The sequence below is a fragment of the Halictus rubicundus genome, chromosome 6 (assembly GCF_050948215.1).
Source record: "Halictus rubicundus isolate RS-2024b chromosome 6, iyHalRubi1_principal, whole genome shotgun sequence".
Taxonomy (NCBI): domain Eukaryota; kingdom Metazoa; phylum Arthropoda; class Insecta; order Hymenoptera; family Halictidae; genus Halictus; species Halictus rubicundus.
This window is the reverse complement of record NC_135154.1, coordinates 152115-176176: the sequence shown is the minus strand read 5'-3', so window position 1 is coordinate 176176 and position 24062 is coordinate 152115. Positions and strand designations below refer to the sequence as shown.

General features: G+C 34.4%; 1 protein-coding gene across 3 annotated transcripts; it reads left to right on the top strand.

The window, feature by feature from the left end:
• Positions 1-316: 316 nt before the first annotated feature.
• On the top strand, positions 317-24062 carry LOC143354972 (hrp65 protein). 3 transcript variants are annotated; one of them, XR_013082430.1, is made up of 13 exons: positions 317-661; positions 3938-4108; positions 4502-4720; positions 4904-5205; positions 5435-5730; positions 5829-6019; positions 6575-6671; positions 7351-7370; positions 20461-20519; positions 20710-20806; positions 22895-23142; positions 23350-23401; positions 24025-24062. XR_013082430.1 is itself a non-coding variant. In XM_076789390.1 (9 exons), the coding sequence occupies exons 1-9, from the start codon at positions 467-469 to the stop codon at positions 12673-12675; spliced, it is 1710 nt and encodes a 569-aa protein (XP_076645505.1). In that variant the 5' UTR covers positions 318-466; the 3' UTR covers positions 12676-15907. The 3 variants fall into 3 exon arrangements, 1 of the variants encoding a protein (XP_076645505.1); XR_013082429.1 differs by having other exon boundaries at positions 23350-24062; XM_076789390.1 differs by lacking the exons at positions 20461-20519; positions 20710-20806; positions 22895-23142; positions 23350-23401; positions 24025-24062 and adding an exon at positions 12457-15907 and having other exon boundaries at positions 318-661.

The window sequence follows — 24062 nt, the reverse complement described above, 5'->3', positions numbered from 1 at the left end:
ACTTGTCTCCCGGTATATGAATATTCATGACGCAGTGGGTGATCGAGTGCTGAAGCTGAGATTTTACAACAAGGCTAACCCACAACGACATGTCCAAACTAAGTTCCTTCTTACCTGGTACCAAATATAGGTACAAAATCTTGCAATGCGTCCCGACAAAAAGTGGCAACATTGCATTCAAAACACGTTTACCAATCAAGACGAGTTTATCATTAAGTAAACTAGCCAATCATAGGCTGTGCCGGATGTTCCTATGATACGCCGGATATGACGGCTGTAGTGAGGACAAGTCTTCTATATAGTAGATTTACCTCGCGCCGCCGTCGTTCTCTTCGTTGCCGAACGCCATAGTGAACACTTCGTTGTAGAAGACGGTCGGAAGAGAGTCAAGCTTGTTACTTGCAAGAAACTTGTACTCTTGGTACGCAGTTTTAAAGCCAAGTATTCGGTCACTTCTGAACGAACAATGGCAGGAGCAGATTCTCCAAGTGTGAAACCGGAGCAGCAGAATGTATCTGCAGAAAATAGCAATGATAATCCACGAGAACGTAATCCACCGGGCGGCGGTAATCGAGGACCGCGTGGTCGAAAAGGCGGTACACGTTTTTCTGGCGGACGTGGCGGTGGAATGGGTGGAGGAAATAGAAATAACGATGGACCGGTAAGTTTTACGTAATTGTTGTATATACATTGTAAAGAGTTTTCGGCGTTCTTTGTTCTTGTCCGCCATGTTAGCTTTGAAGCGACGCGTAATACGTCTACTAGGTTTGGGAATTCAGTTTTTTCATCTTACCTTCCAATTTAGCTTCGGCAAAACACTAGCATTCGTCGATAAATTTTTGATCTTAATTTGTTTCACTTTGTATTGCTTACTACTGTAAACTGTAATGTTGATTAAAATTCTTAAGTATATTGTTTTTCTTTTCAAATGAGTTACTCTATTGATATGTCTATTATATGAATTGATATGATAGAAATGAAAAAAGAATGTTGTACAATTTTTCAAATATTCAAATTAATACTAAATTTCTTATTCATATAAAAAATTAATAAATCGTCTTAAATGATAGAACGTTCATGGGTTACATCATTTGAAGGGAGATATTTCACACTAATTTCATTATTTGGAGTTCTTATTATGAAACATGACCTTTGGGTGAATTAGAAAATGCTACTGTAACGTATCGATTATTCATATATGAAGTGCTACAAAATGGCGCTCGGGCAAAGTGAAATGGCGCTCCAGAATTATTTAAGAAACACGTGGAATTTGAAGAAATTTGATAAAATTCAGCATTTTCATTCTGTATACAGACACTAAAAAGTATAAATATATTTCAATTTTCGAATGTATTTTCATACATATTTGAGCTTAATTATTTAACTGTTACACTATGCTATAAGTATGCTCGCGTGACAAGAAACATTACTGCGTCAGATTATGAAACTCTATTTTAGTACCCTAATTCTTCTATCGCTTGGCCTTAAGTAGAATACATTATTTCAGTTATTTGAAAAAATTTTACGAAATTGAAACTTTTGGTTCAAATTTTTGTATATTGAAACATTACTCATTTGTTAATTCTCTAACTACTGTTCTATCATAATCAAAAAGCTATCACTTGATATTTCACGACACGATGTGAAAAATTAATCAGTATGGAATTTATCAATATGAAAGGAAGATATGAAATATTTGGTACTTTTAAGTACTTTTTTTGGAATTAGTAGCGGTAGTTTAATAGATGAACGAGTCGCCGAGTATATTATGCTTTTCGTTCAGGCAGCAGTTTAAGGGGGCCGGCATGGTTTGAAATCCATATACGTATGCATGGGTCAAAACCTTTTCAAACTATTGCTTCAATATTGCAATGAGCAGTTTAGAAGTGGTCAATTGTGTTTCCTAAAAGTCCAATTTATGTCTGTATAGAGCCCAAATTGCGAATTTCTACCTCATCGTGGAGTAATTTGTAATATTCGGCAGAAAATTCGAATTCTGAAGCAAGTATGACGTCACAAGATGGCTGCCGCTGAGAGATTCTCTTAATTTCGCGAGATTTAGTGTTCGTATCGAAAAAAGGGCTCTATACAGACATAGCAAAGACATGTACAAACACGGTGGTATGTATTTTTAATTGATTACTTACTTATTTAAGACGTAAAATGTCTAGAAAAAAAGGCATAGCATAACATAGCGTGACAGTCAAGGCCAAATGCCTGCCGGCCCCCTTAATCAACCCAGTCAGCCAAACTTGCTTCGAGCAAATCTTGATCAATGTTTGTAATCGTACTTTGCGAGCAAAAGCCGGTCATTTTGGTGTCAAAAGCATGCTTGAAGCAGAATTTGGTCCCTGTAGGAGAAGAAACGGAATTCGAAATTAAATAATTTTAAGTTTTATTTATTTTTTAAGATTAAAATATTTACAGATCTTAAAATTATAGTGTAAAAAATGTATATTTAATATATAAAAAAGTAGGAGGGAAAGCAGAATTTTAATGAGGACTTTCATTTTAATAAAATAAAATCTTTTTGTTCAAATTGTTGGTAATTATAAAGAAAAGGGTACACCTCACCGATTTTGATAACCTTGAAATATGTTGCCAAGGCCATTATGCTGAATCTGGTCTAAACATAATTTGGAATGAGTGTATCGATGCGAGATCACTATTAATCCAATAAGATAACTTCTTTATTTTTTATTATTTTTTTATGAGACTTCCACCAACATATCCGTGGCATTTTTCTATATTAAATATTGAAAATGATACCAACTACAATATAATTCCGATCATACTTACACTAATTTTTCCTTATAGAATTATAATGGAGAGTAAGTTTCATCATTCATTACACAAGTAAACATCATTGAAATTATATCATATTTAGTATCATTTTTATGACTAAATGCCAAGAATATGTTGGTGAAAGTTTCATCAAAAAATAATTAAAAACAAAGAAGTTATCTTATTGGATTAGCAGAGGTCTCCTAGTCTCACATCGATAAACCCGACCCGTATTATGTTTACACTCTTCGGCGACCGAGGCATCTCAAGCTTCTCGGCCCCTCACGGGGTAGAGTTCTGCGGTAGAGGTGATAGTCCTGGGACAATTATAGCTTAGATATGTACTTTGAACGTTCATTGAGTAGAGACACTGTACTAGCTTTTCAATGTATTGAATGCTGAATGCATTAATTTCAACTTGTTAACAGTTAAACAATGTTGGTTTACAATCTTTTTTTTACTATGAAAGGTATACACGAACACGTCCAGTAAACTTTGATACATATAGCACATTTACCTTTTTAATTTAACTATAGTAAATGATTTTTTGCTTCGGATATTTTTGAGATTTTTCTCAAATTATTTATCAGTAACCTAGTACTCATTTATACATGAAGTAGTAACGCTTTACATAAAACATTTGAAATAATTATTCCGTTTAAATGGTATTTGATATGACTTTTTATTGATATAGATTTTATGGAACAAAAATGTTAAATCTCCTAGCTGTTGTGATAATCAGCAAAATCTCTTCTAACTAGTTATTGATTAGGTTTAAGATATTCCTTCATAGGAGTCAATAATTGCAATATTAAGAAATGTTATATTAAGTAAATATTAAGAAATTTTTTGTACAATGAAATTTCTATTTTTATTATAGCTGCAATTTAATAAATTATTTTAGCCATTCTGCAGAACTTACTGTGGTAATTAGAAGTTAAAAAAGAGAAAGATTATTATTATCTAAAATTGTGAAACTGCAAATGTACATGTTAGTATTCAGTATTGGCAGTTTTAGAACCATATAAAATGACTATGAACAAAATTTGTTTTATTTTATAATTCTTATAAATCACTTCAATATATTTTGAGTTTGCTAATTTTTCTTATAAATTTTGAAGACTAAAATTATTTACTTATTATTTTTTTACAGATGAAGATGAGCGATTCTATGGATGGAGGTATGGACAACACGATGTCTGAAGGAATGGGTGGAGGCATGGGAGGAGGAATGGGTATGGGTATGGGACGAGGTGGCGGAATGCGTGGCGGTAGAGGTGGTCGAGGAGGTGGTGACAGAAATATGGGAAATCGTTCACAAGATGTAAGCAATACTCACTACAGTGTTTACTCTATATATGTTCCAAATGCCTAGCTGATGAAAGTCTCAGAACTATCTCCACTGCCGCGGGGTATACCCTGTGAGGGGCCAAGAAACTCGAGAGACCTCGATCGTCGAAGAGTGCAAGGTCGAGTGGATCAAAGAATAGTGTCTTCTGACCGACATATGTCCGTGGCTAGACTCATGTTTTGGACATATATCGAGTAAACTATATTTTTTATAATTAATACGTTGACCGCAGATCGTGTTTTCTTGGATTCGCGTCTAGCGCTGGAGTAAAATTGCCCATGTTAGAATCACATCGTATAATTTATATGTATATTTCAGTTTATAATAGTAAAAATAGAAATATACTCATATTGGTGTTCAAATTAGGATCGTCTAATGGAGCGTATTATGTCCATTAGTGGACCCACTCATGAGTTGCCGCCACAGGAAACTACAGAAAAGAAATTTAGTGGGCGTAATCGGTTATATATTGGAAATTTGACAAACGATGTTACGGAAGAAGAGATTCAGCAAATGTTCCAGCAATATGGAGAAATATCTGAGCTCTTCGTTAATAAAGAGAAAAATTTCGCTTTTCTCAGAATGGTAATTTAAATTTAAGTATTTGTACTTCTTTTTTATCTACACAATGATTATAACAATTACCGTTTGACAAACAATGATAATAATTTTTGGCTGCATATATTTACTTGATATGATAAATTATTTTGGACTTAAGATATTGATAATTATCTTTTATTGTGGCTCACGATGATATGTAACTTGCAGGATTACAGGGTGAATGCTGAGAAAGCAAAGCATGAATTGGACGGTACCATGCGCAAAGGTCGTGCCCTTAAAGTACGCTTTGCTCCACATTCTTCCACAATTAAAGTTAAAAATCTGACGCCTTGGATTTCAAATGAGTTGCTTGACAGAGCATTTAGCGTCTTTGGTGAAATCGAGCGCGCAATAGTTATTGTAGACGACAGAGGAAAGTCTACTGGCGAAGGAATTGTGGAGTTCTGTAGAAAACCATCGGCTCAGCTTGCTCTGCGAAAGTGTACCGAAGGATGTTACTTCCTAACTGCGTAAGTTTCTGTAATAAACATAAGAATTAAAATTAATCCCCGATGCCACGCTTGTTAGATGCATTAAATAATCAGCAAGTGCCAATTAAAATAATTGGGGAAGAAAAAATGATTCCTAATGGAAGCATTATGTAATTATTGCATTGTGTGCCGAGAATGGAATACAATATTTGATAAAAAAACAACATTCTTGTCAGATTTATATAAGGTAAAAATGTATTTGTTATAGTTCTTTACGGCCAGTCGTCGTTGAACCATTTGAACAACAAGACGACGTAGATGGTTTTCCTGATAAAAATTTGCCACGGAAGAATCCAGAATTTTTCAAGGCACGCGATATTGGGCCAAGGTTTGCACAATTGGGAAGCTTTGAGCATGAGTATGGAACAAGATGGAAACAACTTCATGAGCTTTACAAACAAAAGGAAGAAGCATTGAAGAGAGAAATGGCAATGGAAGAAGAAAAGTTGGAAGCTCAAATGGAATTTGCCCGTTATGAACATGAAACGGAATTACTCAGAGAACGTGTGTAGTATAATCTATTCATAAAGTGGTATTGTAACATTTTTTAGGTAATGTATGATTAATAATATAATTAATAAGCAAATTTTGTCTTTTTACAGAGCTGCGCATGCGGGAAGCAGATCGCGAAAGGCAAAAGAGAGAATGGGAGATGAAAGAAAGACAAGCCGAAGAACAAAGAACGCGCGAGGAAGAATTACGAAGAAGACAACAGGAAGAAATGGCTATGCGTATCAGGAGACAAGAAGAAGAGCTACATAGGCGTCAACAAGAAAATAACTTATTTATGCAGGTAATTAGATTACACATTTCTTGTTATTTGGAGAACTTACATTTCTACGAGATTTTTAAAAATATTCTCTGTTTACATTTTTGTATACGTACGAGTATACTAATTATTCAAGTTGATTTTATTTTAAGTGTTGAGCGCCACGCGATGCGATCATGTTTCTCCTTTTTAATGCCTAAACTGCTAGTCATCATTATCACTACCAGCTACCATCACTCCGTAGAGTCAAACTGACTCCCCGTTCAAATATTGTCAAGACATGTTTTTATTGTTACCGTTTATTTAGAGCATTAACTAATTAATTAAACTTTAAAAGTGTGATCGCGTCATTTCGTATTTTCAATCGAGTTTTTCCAAATGTCCTCGTCATAGTTAATAAACTATTATTATATACTATATTATTTGCTTTAATTAAAATTTACAAGTTTATTACAAACCATATATATTTTATTATGAAGAATACATATTTTATTATAAAGGAGATAAAATGAATAATGTCTTTAATGTTTGTATTATTTCGTTAATAATGGTTAGGGTCATGTTCCCTTTCTATTTAAGGAGCAAGCAATGAGAGGTGGTGGCGGAGGTGGCATGGGAGGAAAGAACTACGATTCTGTTAGTAATAGTGATCGCGATGGATATGGTCAACCTGATGGTAAGTTTTTGCGCTATTTTACTCGTAAACGTTTGTAATTTCTCTTAGCATGTAAATCGTATGTTTTGTGTATTTTCATTTATCAACTATATTTTTTAATTTTGAAATCATTTATGAAAGAACAGGATTATTGAGAATAAAATATCTGCTCTTTATTTAGAATCACGCGACAGAGGTAAAAAAATAACATTACAAGTATAATACCGAACGTGTCCGCATTCGCAAATCCTTAATTGTAAGCCGTAAATCGCGATCGCTAACCGTGTTTCGTATCCGTAAGCCGTGATCGAGTTCGTCTTTCGTACCGTAATTCATTACGTTGCGTTTTGAACAAAAGCCGTTCCGCTCCTCCACGGCCTGGCTTTATCGACCTACACATAGGTACGTCTCGGCGCACCTACATGGTTTTTCCCGTGACCTGGTCGGGGTACGGGCGATGACGCTGGGCTAGCTTTACTTGCCTGTTCATTCCCCCGGTCCCGGACTGTTTACAGTATACAGCACCACGTGTCATTTAATGTTCAGGCGCACGGCGTTTGTTTTCGGTTCGAGTGTAACGACTCGGTCGGTTGATAGCCTTCCCGATATAATAATTCGCACATTTATGTGTACTATTATGTTGTTTAATGTGTTCCATTGATTAGAGCAATTTTTAATTGTGTTTTGCACTTCATTACAGGTGGAAGCGGCATGCCAGTGGTAACGTATCCCTTTCTATTATTCTTATTTCATTTAACTTTATTTTTTCACGGCAAATCAGTTACCTACTATTCTTTTTCGAAAAGTTTAATTTTTTATCTTTCATTTATATATGTATCTCTACGAAACGATACTCCAAAACTATTAAGTCTATACATGGGAACTATTAGATGAGTTGAACTGTGTTCTTGCATGACGAAAAGGTGCCAGTATTGTTGGCGAAAAATTCTCTGGAAAAATACGCGAAATGACTTCTTTATGAGTCTTCCCATGAAAGCATGCTTTCCAAAACAGCAGAGTTCTAATGTCTGCAACAATGCCAACGAATGCCATCAAATATTGAATTTCATATGTGTATATATACTTCATGCAAATAATTCTGTTTCAATTAATTGGCTTTAACATGTGGAGGAATCAATGGGCATATATCGAAGCTTCTTATTTAACTAATTACTTTTTTACCGATATTTTCTGATGTGGACAGACATTGAGATTTAATTATCACGTTTCAATTTGCCTTAACAAATCTGGAAGGTATTTTTGACACTGGTAGGATATTTCTGCACTGAAATTGTTTTGAAAATTGTTTTTCCACTATTATTTCAATGATATTGACGATATCGTTCTTTTTTTATCCACGGTATGTTCCTTCTGCTTTCATTCAGAGGAAAGCATACACCTCTGTGATTATTTTTATTTTTCTTCGAACCTACCTCAAATAACCACGAAGCCATTGGTTTATTTAAGTTCGTCAAGATTAATTTAATTAATTTAATTGGAGTATATCGAAATGCGAGATATCTTCATGAATATCTGCAAGTCTCTGAAAGAATATCAGAGAAAGTTGATTCTTCGTTATGGTCTTCTTGGAAGTCCAATGATTATAGAGAAATGATGGAGGGATACTAATGAAAATTGAAAGCAGTTGATCTGCATTGTATGTACTGGTTTACCAACACGGAATGATAGGGCATTTACATGTTCCAAATTTTACAAAGACCGTTAATACATTGAAAACTACATGAGGTAGGTAGGTTCATTTATTTTGATAGATCCACCATCTATTGGAATTGTTTTTATAGGAATGTCACAAATGAAACACAATTATCTTTTTGGGGGAAATTTTTAAAAATTTAAAAAATTTTTTTTTAAAAATACATCGTTTTACATAGTATTAATTTATGGATGCTTCCAATTTCTCTGGTCATAGAACAAATTTTTAGGCTTGTATGTTACATTAACATAAAAGTGGACATTTAAAATTCTTTTAATGTATAGTAAGACCTTCAATATTGGATTTAAGTAGCCACTGAATGACGGAAACATATTTAAGCATATTACATTATTCGCTAGGTTATTCTCTGTGCATTTGCAGATGCTACAATTCTAACCAAAACTATATTAATACTTTGCCACATTGGTCTCTCCATATGCTTGCAGACAGGAGACTCTGTGATCTATTTTCTCTAGCGGAGTTAAGGATTAGGTGTGCTATTTACTATGGAACTGACACATGTATTTTTATGATAAACTTTTAGATTTTCATAAATACTACAGCTTACTATTTAATACTTCCAAGTGTTACGTCAGCAGACGTTATTTTTATTAATACAAACTTCACTTGTTAATACGTCATTATAGTTCCATAGTAACAATTTGATATTTATCGACCAAGAAATGCCCAACAATATGAAATACTATTCAACCACGATCAGCTCTATTCAGAAAATATCTTTTTCGTATTTGAGAATATAATTTTGTTTAAATAATAGAATTTATCTGCAAACAGAACAATTGTTTCTGAATGGAGCCATATGTAACTTATACGGATAAGCTAATTTATTTTTCGCTGAGAAATCTGGGGGATGTTTTTAATATTACTTTTGTGATAGATATTCCCTTACATACTATTTTGCTATTGTACAATATTTATACATTTACGAAACTACATTTACAATTCTGTCAAATAAGTATTGTGTAGAGCTTGCTTAGAGACCTTGATCACGCCTCTTTGCTGCTTGCATCGGTACTTAATTCCCAAAATTGTATACAATTCTATTTACGCTAACTCTATAGTTATATAAGTATAAAATGAGGCTGCTATTCCTGTAGGATTTTATGAATGCGTTAGGTATGTAGAAGGTGTTTTGTAAATCGTTGTACAAACACGCGGCCAGAGAATGACTCTACAGACAAAGATAAGTCCAGAAAAAAATAATTACATTTTTTAATATGTTGCTTCGTTGTCAGCGAAAGTAGACTTTGACAATTCATGAGGATCGCGTGTGTATTTATATTTACAAGAAGGACCGATGTGTCATGTACAGACAAGTCAGTCGTTTCCTATAAAATTACATGCGTATCCAACGAATTTTCAAACACAATTTTCATCGAAACGAGTTTTCAAATAAAAAAAATATTCTTTACTTTCCGATTTATTTTTACATATAGAGTCACACTCGCTGACTGCTTGTACCACATTTTACGAAACACATAATACAATGAAGAAGTCATTAATCGCTTTTATGTCTACCGTATATACAAAAATTATTGACCATGTCTAAAATTCTTATTCATTACAATACTTATACCACCTGCTACCGGCTCCTTGAACCGAAACACTGAAACAATATTTTCGGTGGAAGTACAGTGTTTCCTCGATATATGTATGTCCCAAATGTCTAGTCGAGAAAAGTCCAGAACTATCCCCACTGTCGCGGGGCATATCCCGTGAGGGGCCGCGAAGCTCGAGAGACCTCATCGTTCATTACACAAGTAAATATCATCGGAATTATATCATATTTGGTATCATTTCCATTACAAAAATGCCACGAATGTGTTGGTGAAAGTCCCATAAAAAAATAATGAAAAATAAAGAAGTTATCTTATTGGATTAGTGTGGTCTCACACCGATACACTAGACCCATATTGTGTTTACACTCCTCGGCGACCGAGGCCACTCGAGTTTCGCTGTCCTTTTCTACGTTCGGAAGTGTATCAAAGAATAGTATCTTCTAGCTGAAATATGTCCCTGGGTAGACCCGTGTTGTGGACATATATCGAGAAGACACTGTATATGCTTAGAATTGACACTGACAAGGAGAGGCCACGACCTTCGGGTCACCGATTCGGTTGAAACTTTGCACACTTATAGATCTCGTTCTCCTGTTCACGAATATATACCATCATAGGGGCAGATACCCAATAGTTTTCGAGATATTGACGATTAAACTTTCATTATTTTCTATGTAATGACGTATTTTTTCTGGCCTATACCAAGAGTCGGTGTGGCACGACGGTAGCGTGCCCAGTTTTCAGCCAGACGACCAGGGTTCAAACCCTGTCGACTTACGCATTTTTTTTTAATTTCATTATGTTTTATCATTGCATATTTATATTATTAATTTCAATCGAAAATGCAGTTCGGAACTTCGTTGGTTGCATTATCATCCCCAATATAAACTCTCAATAAACAGTGACATTGGAGACGCTCTTGAGATCAAGGAAACTCTTGAGAACGCGACGCAGTTTGAAAACGGCGGGTCACATTACTTACCATTCGTGCTCGCAGTGATAAAGTTTTAATTTTCCTCTAATGATTAGTTTTAAATTCTTTTTTTTCAATGCATATAATGATAAGTACCGGTTTCATTTTGATAAAATATAGCAGGCCGTCGAAAATTATTGGAAAGCAGTAAAATATATCACCTCGCAATTCCATTTAAATTATATAATCACCACGGATCAGACAGGAAGTCATCAGTATCAATCAACGTTCGAAAGGACAATAACATATAAGGGAGAAAAGACCGCACTTGTTCAAAAAAAGGTAGATGAACTTATGTCACATCACACAAACGTAATAGTAACTTGTTCGAAATCCGGAAAGTTAACACAAGATATTTATACAGACTTCTTAAAATTTAATATATATATTTAATATATAAATTACTATTACTATTTAATTATTATTAATTATCATTATATATAATAATAGTAAATAATCCTGTCATTAGTAAATAAATACATGTTATTTGTAATTCAAAATGCAATTTTATGCGTGAAATTTAATCGATTGAAATTAATAATATAAATATGCAATGATAAACCATAATGAAATTAAAAAAAAATGCGTTAGTCGACAGGACTCGAACCCTGGTCGTCTGGCTGAAAACTTGGCACGCTACCGTCGTGCCACACCGACTCTTGGTATAGGGCAGAGAAAATACGGCATTATATAGAAAACAATGAAAGTTTAATCGTCAATATCTCGAAAACTATTGGGTATCTGCCCTTATAATGGTATATATTCGTGAACAGGAGAAAGAGATCTATAAGTGTGCAAAGTTTCAACCGAATCGGTGACTCGAAGGTCGTGGCCTCTCCTTGTGAGTTATAATTCCGATGTTACAACTAATCCTACAACTTCTTCAATATAACCAGAACGGTTCACAGAAAAGAACGAAAAACTGTTTTAGGGAGAAAAATACCGTGCAATATTTTGCGCATCGAGAGACTGATATGCGATTATTATTCTTGGTCTTCTTGTCTACTTTGACAGGTGCACTAACGTCGATGGCCGATTATTGTCATGGGTCTATATGTTGGGCATTTGCTTGGTTGAATAAGGTGAATTAATGTCGAAAGGAAACGGCATACATTCGCGACGAAGTTCTAACAAAATATATACATATATATCGTTTGTTTTAGCACGTGTTTACACGAAATCCATTCTAATGTTGTACAAGACAAAGCAACATCTAACATTGTGTTTTCCCCTTTCTTTTCTATGTGATTTGACGAAAATTGACGATGACCTGTGCTGCTGTCAAACATGGATGGTCGCCCTGAACCGTGAAATGTATTTATGGTACATCAAAAATCTACAAAACACCGTGTGTGTTCACCGTTTAAACGGGAATCCGTGGCATTTTCTTCAATGATTATCGACATACTCTCGACTGTTCTGACTTATGAAACTTATCGGCAACACAACAAAAAACAAAACAAAAAAAAACGAAACGAAACCTAAATCAATCTAACCGCGATAATATCGATTACTACACAACCCATTTGTGATGATTAGGACACAAAGTCCTTCATGGATGCTTATAATACTATGGATCGTGGTAGCCGAGGGGGTTACAATGACGATCGGGCTCAGATAATGGATTTGATGGATATGAGGGTCGACATGGGTAACATGGGTGGCGGTCGTGGAGGTGGCGGTGGTAGTGGACGTTGGCAAGGCGGAAATGATCGAAATCGTCAGGACGATTATCCCAACAAGAGGAGACGTTACTAAATAAACAAAAACACGTTACAGTATTATATACTTCTTTACGTTTTTTTTTCTTTGAACTGGTCGTTTGAAATTGAGATTTATATTTTCTGCGACAGTTCGTACTGTATTCTTCAATCATTTCACCACAAGTTTTGCTATAGATCGTCGCCCACTTTCTTGATAATTATCGGGTGGGGAGAAAGATAAATTATACGTCAGCAAGTATATATATATATATATATATATATATATATATATATATATATATATGTATGTATATACACACACACCTACCCCCACACATCGAATATCGTCAAAAATTGAGAAGTGGATATATGATGGATTAAGCGATTTTTATATATTCCGTATTAGATCTGACGTCGTAGATATCGCGAATCGTTTGCGGACGAAGAGACTGCTGTGTTTTATACAGTTTTTAAGTTATCAGTATATTAATGAATGTAGTGAAACTTGCGAGCAAAACGAAGTGCAAGAAAGAAACATATCTTTTTTTCTTGTGATTTGTTGCACTAAGTGGATACGTTTGATACACATTGACGAATTCTTTGGGTTTTTTTTTGTAGAATCTTAACGAAGAATCGCGAAACTGAAAGATCACGCCAGAACATCGACGATGTCGACTATTAACACGACTATATATATATATATATATATGTGTGTGTGTGTGTGTGTGTGTGTGTGTATACACATACATACATACATACGTGCGTTCGTGCGCGCGCGTGTGCGCGCGTGTAGACCGTACTTCTCTAACAAGTGTATAACCTGAACTGTCCGATTTCAATTTTAACGAACTTTTGTACGATGCCGGTATACAAGTCCCTAATGCTGTACATAAAATATTAGTTGTAGTTTTAAAGGTATATATCAGGCCTGGGCACGGTTGGGACCCCTCAAACGCTTAAACCCCCCATTAACCTCTCTTTCATGCATTTTCGTCGTCTCCGCTGGTGCCTCGTGTCTTCATTGCCCCACCGTACATACCTTGGTAGCTACTCGCGTCAGGCGAAGCTCATCCTTTCGCCATGGTAACGGCGTTTGCTGGAATGGGACAGTGGGTGCTACGGTGGGGACGGATTTGTCTCAATTAAAACAAACGTGACCAGGCCTAGTATAAATAATTGAAGTTACGTACTTCATAACATATTTTGAATCCCATTACACAAGCATCGTTGTCCAGTTAGACAATGCGTTTCGAGCAAATTTTGCACAATGTTTATACTAAATATCTAGCTGATAAAAGACCCGGAACTATCCCACTGCTACGGGGTATACCCCGTGAGAGGCCACAAAGCTCGAGAGACCTCGGTCGCTGAGGAGTGTAACATAATACGGGTCGGGTATATCGGTATTTTTCATTATTTTATATTTTCACTATTGTCCTACTCCACTTTCGGCGTGAATCAAAGAATAGTACAACATTCTAGATGATAATTGGCCCTGCCAGACTCGTCTTTTGACACGCATCGTGTAGACATTTATGTGTTCAATCCTCGGTGACCGAGAGCTTCACTGTCATTTTTTACGTTCGGCGTGGATCAAAGAAAGTATCTCATTGTCGATATATGTCCCTGACTTGACCCGTGCTGTGGACATGTATTGAGAAAACACTATCATACTTTGCGAGCAAAAGACATCCATTTGGTACCAACCCCTGCTTGGAGCAGAATTTGGTCCCTGTTTTGTATGAATTTGGCACCAAAACTTATCGACAAATTCAGAGTCGAATGTGGAAACAGATGGTTCAGAATTTAAGTACAAAGTTTGTAGGCAAAATTGGGGCCAAACCTTGTCTTAGTTATAGAGGGCAGGTCGGTCGCATTAAGTCGGCTATGGGCCACGGATGCCTGCCGCAGACAAAACGCTTCTCCCAGCAACGTCTCTTTCGTGCAGCGCCATAAGCTGCGCACACGGTCGTCTACGGCGGGACGTACAAGGGGAGAGATGGAAGCACGAGGCATAGCAGCGCGGCGAAGATGCGAGCTGCACGAAAGAGACGTTGGTGGGGGAAGCAGGCAGCTCAGGGCCTCCTACCGTGCCCATTGCTGCACTAAGTCCTTACTCTACGAGTACATATCGGGAAAAATCGGAGTAAAATTTGCTGTAAGAGGAAAAATAGAATTTTATTTAAACTTCTAAATTATACAATTTTAAGTTTCATATATTTTCCATAATTTATTAATTCCGTTTTCCCTCCTACAGCAAGGTTTACTCTTAGAACAAGGTTAAGTTCGTTCTTACTGCGATCGACCAGTCTTCTATAACGAAACCAAAGTTTGGCCTCGATTTGGTCTTGATTTGGCATGGAAATTTGGTTGCAAACTTTGCACTCAAATACCGAACCTAATGCGAAAACAGATGGATCGGAATTTGTAGACAATTTTGGTGGTAATTTTATGGTAAATTACTTACTGGTTTATTTCATATACAGCATTCGTACAATAACTCGTTCAAATTTATGCCTGGCAGGTTCGGGTTCTTCCCTTGTAAGAAACGGACGCTACGCAAGGAGAACAAAACTGTTAGTTTATGGTGCTATGCTGTAAACCGATATCATGATAGAATAATACCATAATATGTAGAAGCAGTGTATATTCGTTCTGTCAATTAGTATTTTAAACGAAAACAAAATGACAGGGGAAGAGTATTTTATTTCACAGAAGAATGTGTGTAAATATTTAAAGCTACGTAACATATTAGTTTTTGTCATTTACTGTATTGTCATACCGTCGCTATTCGTAGTTTATCGATTACTTTGGTTCTTTATTTCTCTCAAGGTGAAAGTAATATACTCTGAGTAGGTACCTTTTGCTTTGTACGAATACGAGGACATATTAGTCTATAAGTGAGAATGCGTTAATTCAGACTGAGACCAACATCAATCATTGAATATAGCTGATCTTTCCATAAGAACAGAAATTACACATGGCGGGCGTCTGCCCTGTATGAAGAAGGCAGTTTTTAGCTGCCGCAGTATCGATATTCGTACATACGTGTTTTTAATCTTAGTTAATGGTGTCAGTTTCACCATGCAAACACTATGAGATATATCTATATACATATACATATATTCAGTCTCCTCATTACTTAAATCATCATAAAAAATTATTATGTTAGAATAAGTCTGACGTCAGTATAGTAAAAATTTACAATTGTGCTACCCGAAAAACTTTGTAAATGAACTTCATTTAACAAAGAGTAATTTTATGAATAAAGGTCTACTCGTAGGAAATATTTAATTATTAATTCTCTTCATTGTTGGAGCAATGAGAATAAGCGTGTTTGAAGGATAATGCGAAAACTTATACCAATGCTTTCAATATAGATTATACCGAAACAAGACGAATCAAGTTTCATATAACTTTATAGGAGTATGCGTTCATGAAACATTCCTAACTATCGCATCGAATGAAATTATTCTTCAGGCATAAGCGGATTGCATGACTAACAACACAAATCACTTGTGTGTAAACCTTTTTCCGGAAAAGTGATTCTCGTCAATTGTGTGAAGCAACTTCGCATATAGTCTTTTCTCGATATATGTCGCATATACGTGGTTGATAAAAATCGCAGAAGTATCCCCACTACCGCGGGCTATACCCCGTAGGGCCACGAAGCTCGAGAGGCTCCTGACGCCGAGGAGTGTAAACATAATATGGGACTATATTTTCCATTATTTTTTTCATGGGACATTCACCAACAGATTCGTGGCATTTTTGTAACGGAAATGATACCAAATATGATATAGTTCGATGATATTTGCATGTGTAATGAACGGTAAAAGTTTCAGACGCAAAGAAAGATAGCGTATGGGAAAGAGACTGTCCTTTTCTACGTTTGGCAGTGTATCAAAGAATAGTACAATCTTTTAGACGGTATTTGTGCTGCCGGATCCCGCGTTTTTGACACGCATCGTGTAGGGCAGGTATTGGTTACACTCCTCGGCAACCGAGGCCTCTAGAGGTTTGCTGTCCTTTTCTACGTTCGGCGTGGATCAAAGAATAGTATCTTCTGGACGGTATATGTCGCTGGCAAGATCCGTGTTGTTGACATATATCGAGAAAACGCCTAATCAATCAATCGGCATTAAGATTTATTTTCAGTATGACTCGTCACTGTTTTCCTTCCATAGTTATCGTTCAATCATTTTTGAAGCGACGTGCTTTCATGAAAAACTAAGATTGAAAATAGTGTGATTGGGTGCTATTATATTATTGATTTCAGTATAACGTTAAATATAAATGAATTAAGTGCTATCACGATACCGACGATAATTCTTTCGATCAAAGATAAGCATTAACTCAACTTCAATGCGTAGCGTCGGTATAATACTACACCAAAGTATTCATCCAACATACTTCCTAATTTTTATACTGGCTTAATATAGTGAAGTCTCGTTGTATGTCAGAGCCAACCTCACGTTTCCAAGTCAGTGGAACACTTATCGGATCTCACATATCGGTGTGAGACCAGAAGACCACTACTAATCCAATTACAAAACTTCTTTATTTCTCGTTATTTTTTTATTAAACTTTTATCATCATATTCGTGGCATTTTTCTGATTAAAATGAAACCAAATATGATATAATTCCGATGATATTTATGTGTGTAATGAACGATGGAAGTTACTTCCCATAACAATTACATTAACGGAAAATTATTGTAAATGTGATCCGAATTATATCGCGTTTCATATCATTTTAATCAGAATAATGCCACAAATATATTGGTGAAAGTCTCATAAAAAAATAATTAATAATAAAGAAGTTAAATTTTTCATTAAAGGCTTGCGCTCACGCGGGCTTTGATCTGTGCCGGCGGCCGCGACTCATCGCGGCTCTTTTCTTCCCATACGCTGTCCTTCTCTGTGTTCGAAACTCTTATCGCTTGTTACATAAGTAAATATCATCGGAATTATATCATATTTGGTTTCATTTTAATCAGAAAAATGCCACGAATATGTTGGTGAAAGTTTCATTAAAAAATAACGAAAAATAAAGAAGTTTTGTAATTGGATTAGTAGTGGTCTTCTTGTCTCACACCGATATAGCCGACAATGTGTGGCCCACTCCTCGGCAACGACGGCTCTCGAGCTTCGCTGTCTGCTTCTCCATGCAACATGATATAGGAGACGGATATTCCTTCCGTTTGAACGTCAGTCACGTTTGTATGCCATAGGTTTCTTATGACTTTCACGCGGAATGACTCTTAGGTTTCCAGCGTGTCTTGTGTATTTCAAATGGGACGCTCGGCGAGAACCACCGATTTTGTATGAGTGTCAGTAAAAAGAACGGCGGTTCTGACATACAACGAGATTTCACTGTAGTTACAGTCTGTTCGTAATAATATTGGAAACATTACTTAATCGTTTTTAGAACAATTCTTAACATTTCATTTTGTTCGTAGTAGAGAATTCTAATTTTATAATGTTATATATGTATGGCAAAAGAAATATGTTTTTACGAATAATTTTCGTATAATTTATCAGGGATCATATAGTTCTACTATTTAGAACTGGAAATAGTGTGACACATTAAATCGAATTCTGTTTATCTTATAATACAGACTTATCACTTTAAAAGTGGTTTAGATATCTTTTTTTTCAGGAACTATATCAAATGCAATACATATATTGTGTTAGGAACTATATTTTATAGATATAAAATCCTATTTTACTTTAAATATTAGTCACTCGCATTACTCTTCAATATATCTCACCTATCTAATCTTAAAGCTACCAGATACTGAATTTAAATATAGTTTCCTAAATTTTATGAAAACTTTCCAGCAATGTCCAAATTAATGTACCTCTAAAACGGTGTACATGTAGCGCAGATCCATATAATGACTACTATAGTTACCTTCATATTGAACGTTGGTGTCTACAAATGATTTGGATATGTTTGTATTTATCATTGGGTGCTCTTAAAGGGATTCTGTATTTGTTGAGTGTAAATCAGTCCTCTTTATAAAATCTGATCTTGTAAGCCCAATTTAACAAATACGTACGCATACCTGTATACACAGTAACAATCATGCGAATTATCTAATGCATACTTCTCTATACGCTTGATGGAGCTTTATCGAATTTCTTAAGATAATGCACGGTGCGCACATATCACTGAACTAAAAACAAAAAAAAAAAAAGAATAAGAATATCGTGATATCATCATTTTGAGAATTTCCGAGGACAATTTGCGGATGCGTCATGTACGTGCATTTTTTGCATACAAAAGAATGCTCACGTTTTCTCTTGAAGAAAACAACTACGTGCCTCGAGTACACCCAATTGCCTGCAATGGCACGAAATAATGCACAGTATAAACTGAAATGAACATTTCTTAATCTCAAGAGTCTTTTAACGGAGGAGAGACAGCAATGACAAGATAGGCTTACTTACTTGAAACTACTAGTCAATGAATCTACTGGTACGAGGTGAGTAGATACTGTAAAAATGTTATTATGCGTAATTCTATTTTAATATTCGGGTGGGAACGTTGAAACAAGCACGCGGTGAAGATTACAAAATTGTTTGTCTCAATTATGACTTATGAATGTAATTAATAATTTAAGTTACAACACACATTTGTACATTTATAGTGTTCCTAAATTCTTCCTAACATGCATAATAATTAAACACTATATTGATTATGATTAAGAAGTTACAGATACTTCCGAGTTTGAAAATTTGAATAATGTGTAATCTTTACCACTTTATTTAAATTTATATCTGTAATGGACGCAAAACTCCGGAATTGTTGGAGAAATTGAAGGAGTTACAATCCATGAATGGTTTCTTATATCGTCATCTGGGTTCAATACAAATTGAATATACTCTGGACCTTAATATTTCTGCATCATTAGGCAAAACCCAATCGTTTTATTATACGGATCTCTATATATCTCTATGTAAAGAAAGGAAAAACTTAATACTTGTGTGCAAATTTACCAGCCTAGACTGTATTCTTTTACCTATGACAACCAAAATGTGTTTATATACCAATTTTATCAAATGGTTGTCTAGGTTCGCTATTTGAAATCTAGGCTGCTGTACCTAATTATATCGCCTGAACCAAAAAACCATTAAAGTTGTTTATGAAAGTTTTACTTACTGTCTGGGTGGTAAACATATGTGGGATATCTGAATTTTCTGAACATTGTTAGACAATATGGAATTTCTCCAAATTACTGAAATTCTTAACGAATTGAACTGTCCTACTATGTAACATTTAAAATTCAATAGGCAGGAACTCGATATCATAATTTCCATTTTATGCCTTATAATAATTTAAATACGTTTCATTCAGCATCAACATCTCCATTCATTTCTTGAATAACATGTATTTTTGTGTCAAAAATCAACTTTTCCAAATACATGATATCCTAATGCATCGTCTTATGTGTATTTAAAAATAATTTTAAAAATCTCTTGGCTTAATGATACGATTTTTCTTCAGCATTTGTACCAAAAATGTATTGTATTTGTACTCAAGTTATATTTTGACAGCATGAGTTTGTGCAAACTTTTACTTCTTAACGTTTTATGTTATATCGTTATTTATTGAAGTAGAAATTGGTACCCTGATACTTAACAAACATGTTCTTGAAGTTCAAGATTGTGAAGAAGTTTTAGAACAATAATCATCCATACAGGTTTTGTTTAGCAAACTCGGTTATAATTTATACGTAACGCATATATTAATTTGTCGATTTTTTGATTGAATCGTAATGGATTAGTATCATGTTATTACCTGAAATACTTATGTAATTTTTTGTCTTTACAGATGTTCGCAGCTGTTGCTGGCTGAAGGTCTGTAAAAGGAACATACTCAAAACTAAAGTGGTAAGTGTTCAAATAATTATTTCATTAAACATATGTAGAATTTCTTTCCATAAAGTATAGATCATTTAACAATTTTGAATTCTATGGTAACTCAACAGTACTAGTCCCAACGTGTACTGATCAAGCAAAGCTATTAATATAATGTAGAGAAAATGTTTGCACTTTCTATAATAATAGCTTTCTTTTACAGAATTAAATTTCTTCAGTCCGTATGAAACGGGGATATGATTTTATGAAGCAAATCTCTGATGTGATGCAGCACAAATGTGGAAGCATGTAATAATAAGGTATTTTTTATTGTTATTAATATTGTATATCCAAATTTTACTGAATATAGTATTGAAATCTCCTAAAATTGAATCATCGAGAAGATAATTAATTAAGAGACTATAAGCCTTATGTTGTAAGATGCTTAACACATTACCGACCGGTAGCCTATTAATCAACTTTTTATTGCCGAGACTTACCGATCGGTAGCCTATTAATCGGTTGCCACGGCAACCGAAACAGAGCCGGTGTCAGGGAAGTATTTGCGGTCGAGAGATCGGTAAGAAGTGTGTAGGATGCTCAATCGCTAACGGTCGGTAAAGTGTTAAGAAAATTTGAAAAATCTTAAATTAATCCTTTATGCGAGGATAGAAAACTAGATCTACGTTGAATAAGTAGCACAAAAATGCAGGAATTATAAAGCGTTACAGACGAATATCTCCAAAAATATTGATTATACGCAAAAATGTTTCAGATGGAAGTTGTTCAGTACCGAGGAGGACTTCATGTAGTGGGACTTTTATTTTTCCCGGTGGACACTACAAGGTGAGGTGAAGGTCAACTTCCTTCTCTTAAATGGAATAATATGTTTTTTTATCCACCATCAAATAGTATGTTTCAAGATGTGTTCTATGACCTAGACGTAAGGTCGTTCAGGGTCAAACTTGCAGGAAGATGTAGAAAAGGTGTGATCGTTTTATTTGTATTTTAGTTCCGCATGTGTTCAAAATGATTACCTCTTACTTCTGCACTTAACAATTCTTTGTTTAAATGATTCTCTATGTAACTTTGCTGAACATTTCCTCATTCATCTCAGCACAAACTTCGCGTATTCTGACTTGCATGTTTTCACGCTTTTCATATTAAAAACTGCGTAATATCCATTAAGCCTACGACGCGTGAGAACATTGAAGTCAGAATACATCTCATTGAATACATCTTGAAACGTACCATTTGATGGTGGATAAAAAAACATATTATTCCATTTAAAAAAAGAAAGTTGTCCTTCGCCTCACCTTGTAGTGTCCACCAGGGAAAGTAGAAGACCCACCACATGATGTCCTCCTCGGTACTGAACAACTTTCATCTGAAACATTTTTGCGTATAATCAATATTTTTGGAGATATTCGTCTGTAACGCTTTATAATTTCCACCCTGTATACTTGACACAGACCTGTTATAATCTTTTACAACACAAGCGTTTGCTATAGTGAATGAATTTTTGTAATTTGGAAAGATAGAAATATTTTGAATGATCATGAAAAGTTGTACCATTAAATTATTAGTAATAGTTACTAGTAAAATGTATCTTCATTGTGTACAGAATGAATTATAATTACGCAAAACATATTAGGCGAGAAGATCGAATTACAGCAAACAGGGTTCATACGTGTACGATCTCTTGCAAAAAAATATTTGGTTAATATAGTGAACATGATTGTTGAAAGATTTATTAAGACGTATAAAAGTAAAAAAATAGTGTAATTTCTGAAGCCAAAGTATTTTTGGAAAAAACGTTTCGAACAACAGTTGAACAGTTTTAAAAATTCTACTAAGCAGTCATAATTATTTGACCTTGAGTGGAAAGGTCAAGCTTGACATGATTTTTTAAATGAAACCATTGTAATAAAAGGATTAATACTTCGTACAATGAAGATGGAAATGAAAATTGCAAAAGAAATTCTTCAATGCTTAGGGATTATTAAACTCTCCTTAAATCAGTGTCAAATTTTGTTCATTCTATACCTTATAAAAAAAAAAAAAAACGAATATATTTATTTTTATCTGAATGTTTCCTTTATGTATGAAAATCTCTGTCGCTGCATTGAACTGTTATAGACATAGATTTTATACTGCGGATAATGTGTTTTGCAGAGTATTTTAATTCTAACTAATACAACTTGGGTAGTATAACAGGATATGATTTAAAATTAAGAATCCTATATACTGTGTCTGTGATTCGTTTTGTTCATTCTATCTTGTGATGAAAACAAAACTCAAGATTGAGGAATATCAATGATTTTTCCAACGTGTTCTGACATTATTATTTAAAAATATATACACTTTTTTATTACATACATGTAAGAATAAATATATTGTGATTTTAGTAGGAAGATTCGAAGTCAATGGGATTTTTACTACCAAGGAAGTTTTCATAAAATGGTGGAAGAAGTGATAAATGTTGGATTTGGAGCTACGAGAATATAACTTACAATGAATTATTCATGATGTCATAATACAACGATTATGATACAGTATTAATTTAGATTTCATGAGAAATGAAAAATTGGATATTCACTTACCTTTCCTTCTTTTACACACAAAATGGGCTACTACTTCATCTTCGTTACTTCAGGTAACTTATGTTTGTTGACTATTTTACAAATGTAGTACGATGAATATTTCATACATCAAATGATGATTTTCTTTCGGGGCTGAGTATTTGATGACGAAGCTTCAGAATTCCAACGTGTACAATTTTTGACTGAGACAAATAAAAGCTTTAATATGCATTACATTTTTTAAAGTAATTTCATTAATAATAAGATTTTATATTTTTCAGGATATGAGATCACAAAATGGGAATTCTTTTGCATTCTAACTACATCATGGAGGTGATTAGTTATTATTATATGAGACCCTTAGTTGACAGGTGACATAAATCCAAAATTCGAAGAAAATTGTTTGCTACTGAAAAAGAAGGCCTTATGAATGCTTATTTTATTTATCAACTCAACTTATACTATGTGTTTTTGTTTATAAAAAGTAAAAGTCAATTTTACATTGTAAATGAAATGATCGTAAAAATTTCTGGAATAGTTGCTTCAGTTTAAAATTCTGGATTAGAGCATTTTTATTTCAAGTTATACTGTCATAAATACTACATTTTGAATCTATTTTCTTACAATAAAGCTACATTTTGCTCCTAATTTTTGGAAATGTTACTACATAACCGTTTCGAAGTGCGATATTGAGAAAGTGGATTTAATTCACTTGTCAACTAAGAGGCTCATATGTAATCCTTTATACCATAATTTTATCATCAATAATATACTGGAACAAACTGAAGTATAAGCAATAAATTAATGAATATTTTATGATGAAATTTTGGCTAGAGTACTGATTTAAACGGATGATAGCGTTTTGTTCGTAAATATACTGATATTTACAATTATAATATACTAAATATAATTTCAATGAAATTTTATGGAGAAAAATATATTTTTCTTTGTTACAGTGTCATGGTGCTCAATAAATACTAAGTTATACAATTTA

Coding starts and splice junctions, on each gene's coding strand:
- LOC143354972 (XM_076789390.1), top strand. CDS start 467: ATGGCAGGAGCAGATTCTCCAAGTGTGAAACCGGAGCAGCAGAATGTA. Junction 5,206..5,434: donor GGATGTTACTTCCTAACTGC/GTAAGTTTCTGT, acceptor TATTTGTTATAG/TTCTTTACGGCCAGTCGTCG. Junction 6,672..7,350: donor TGGATATGGTCAACCTGATG/GTAAGTTTTTGC, acceptor ACTTCATTACAG/GTGGAAGCGGCATGCCAGTG.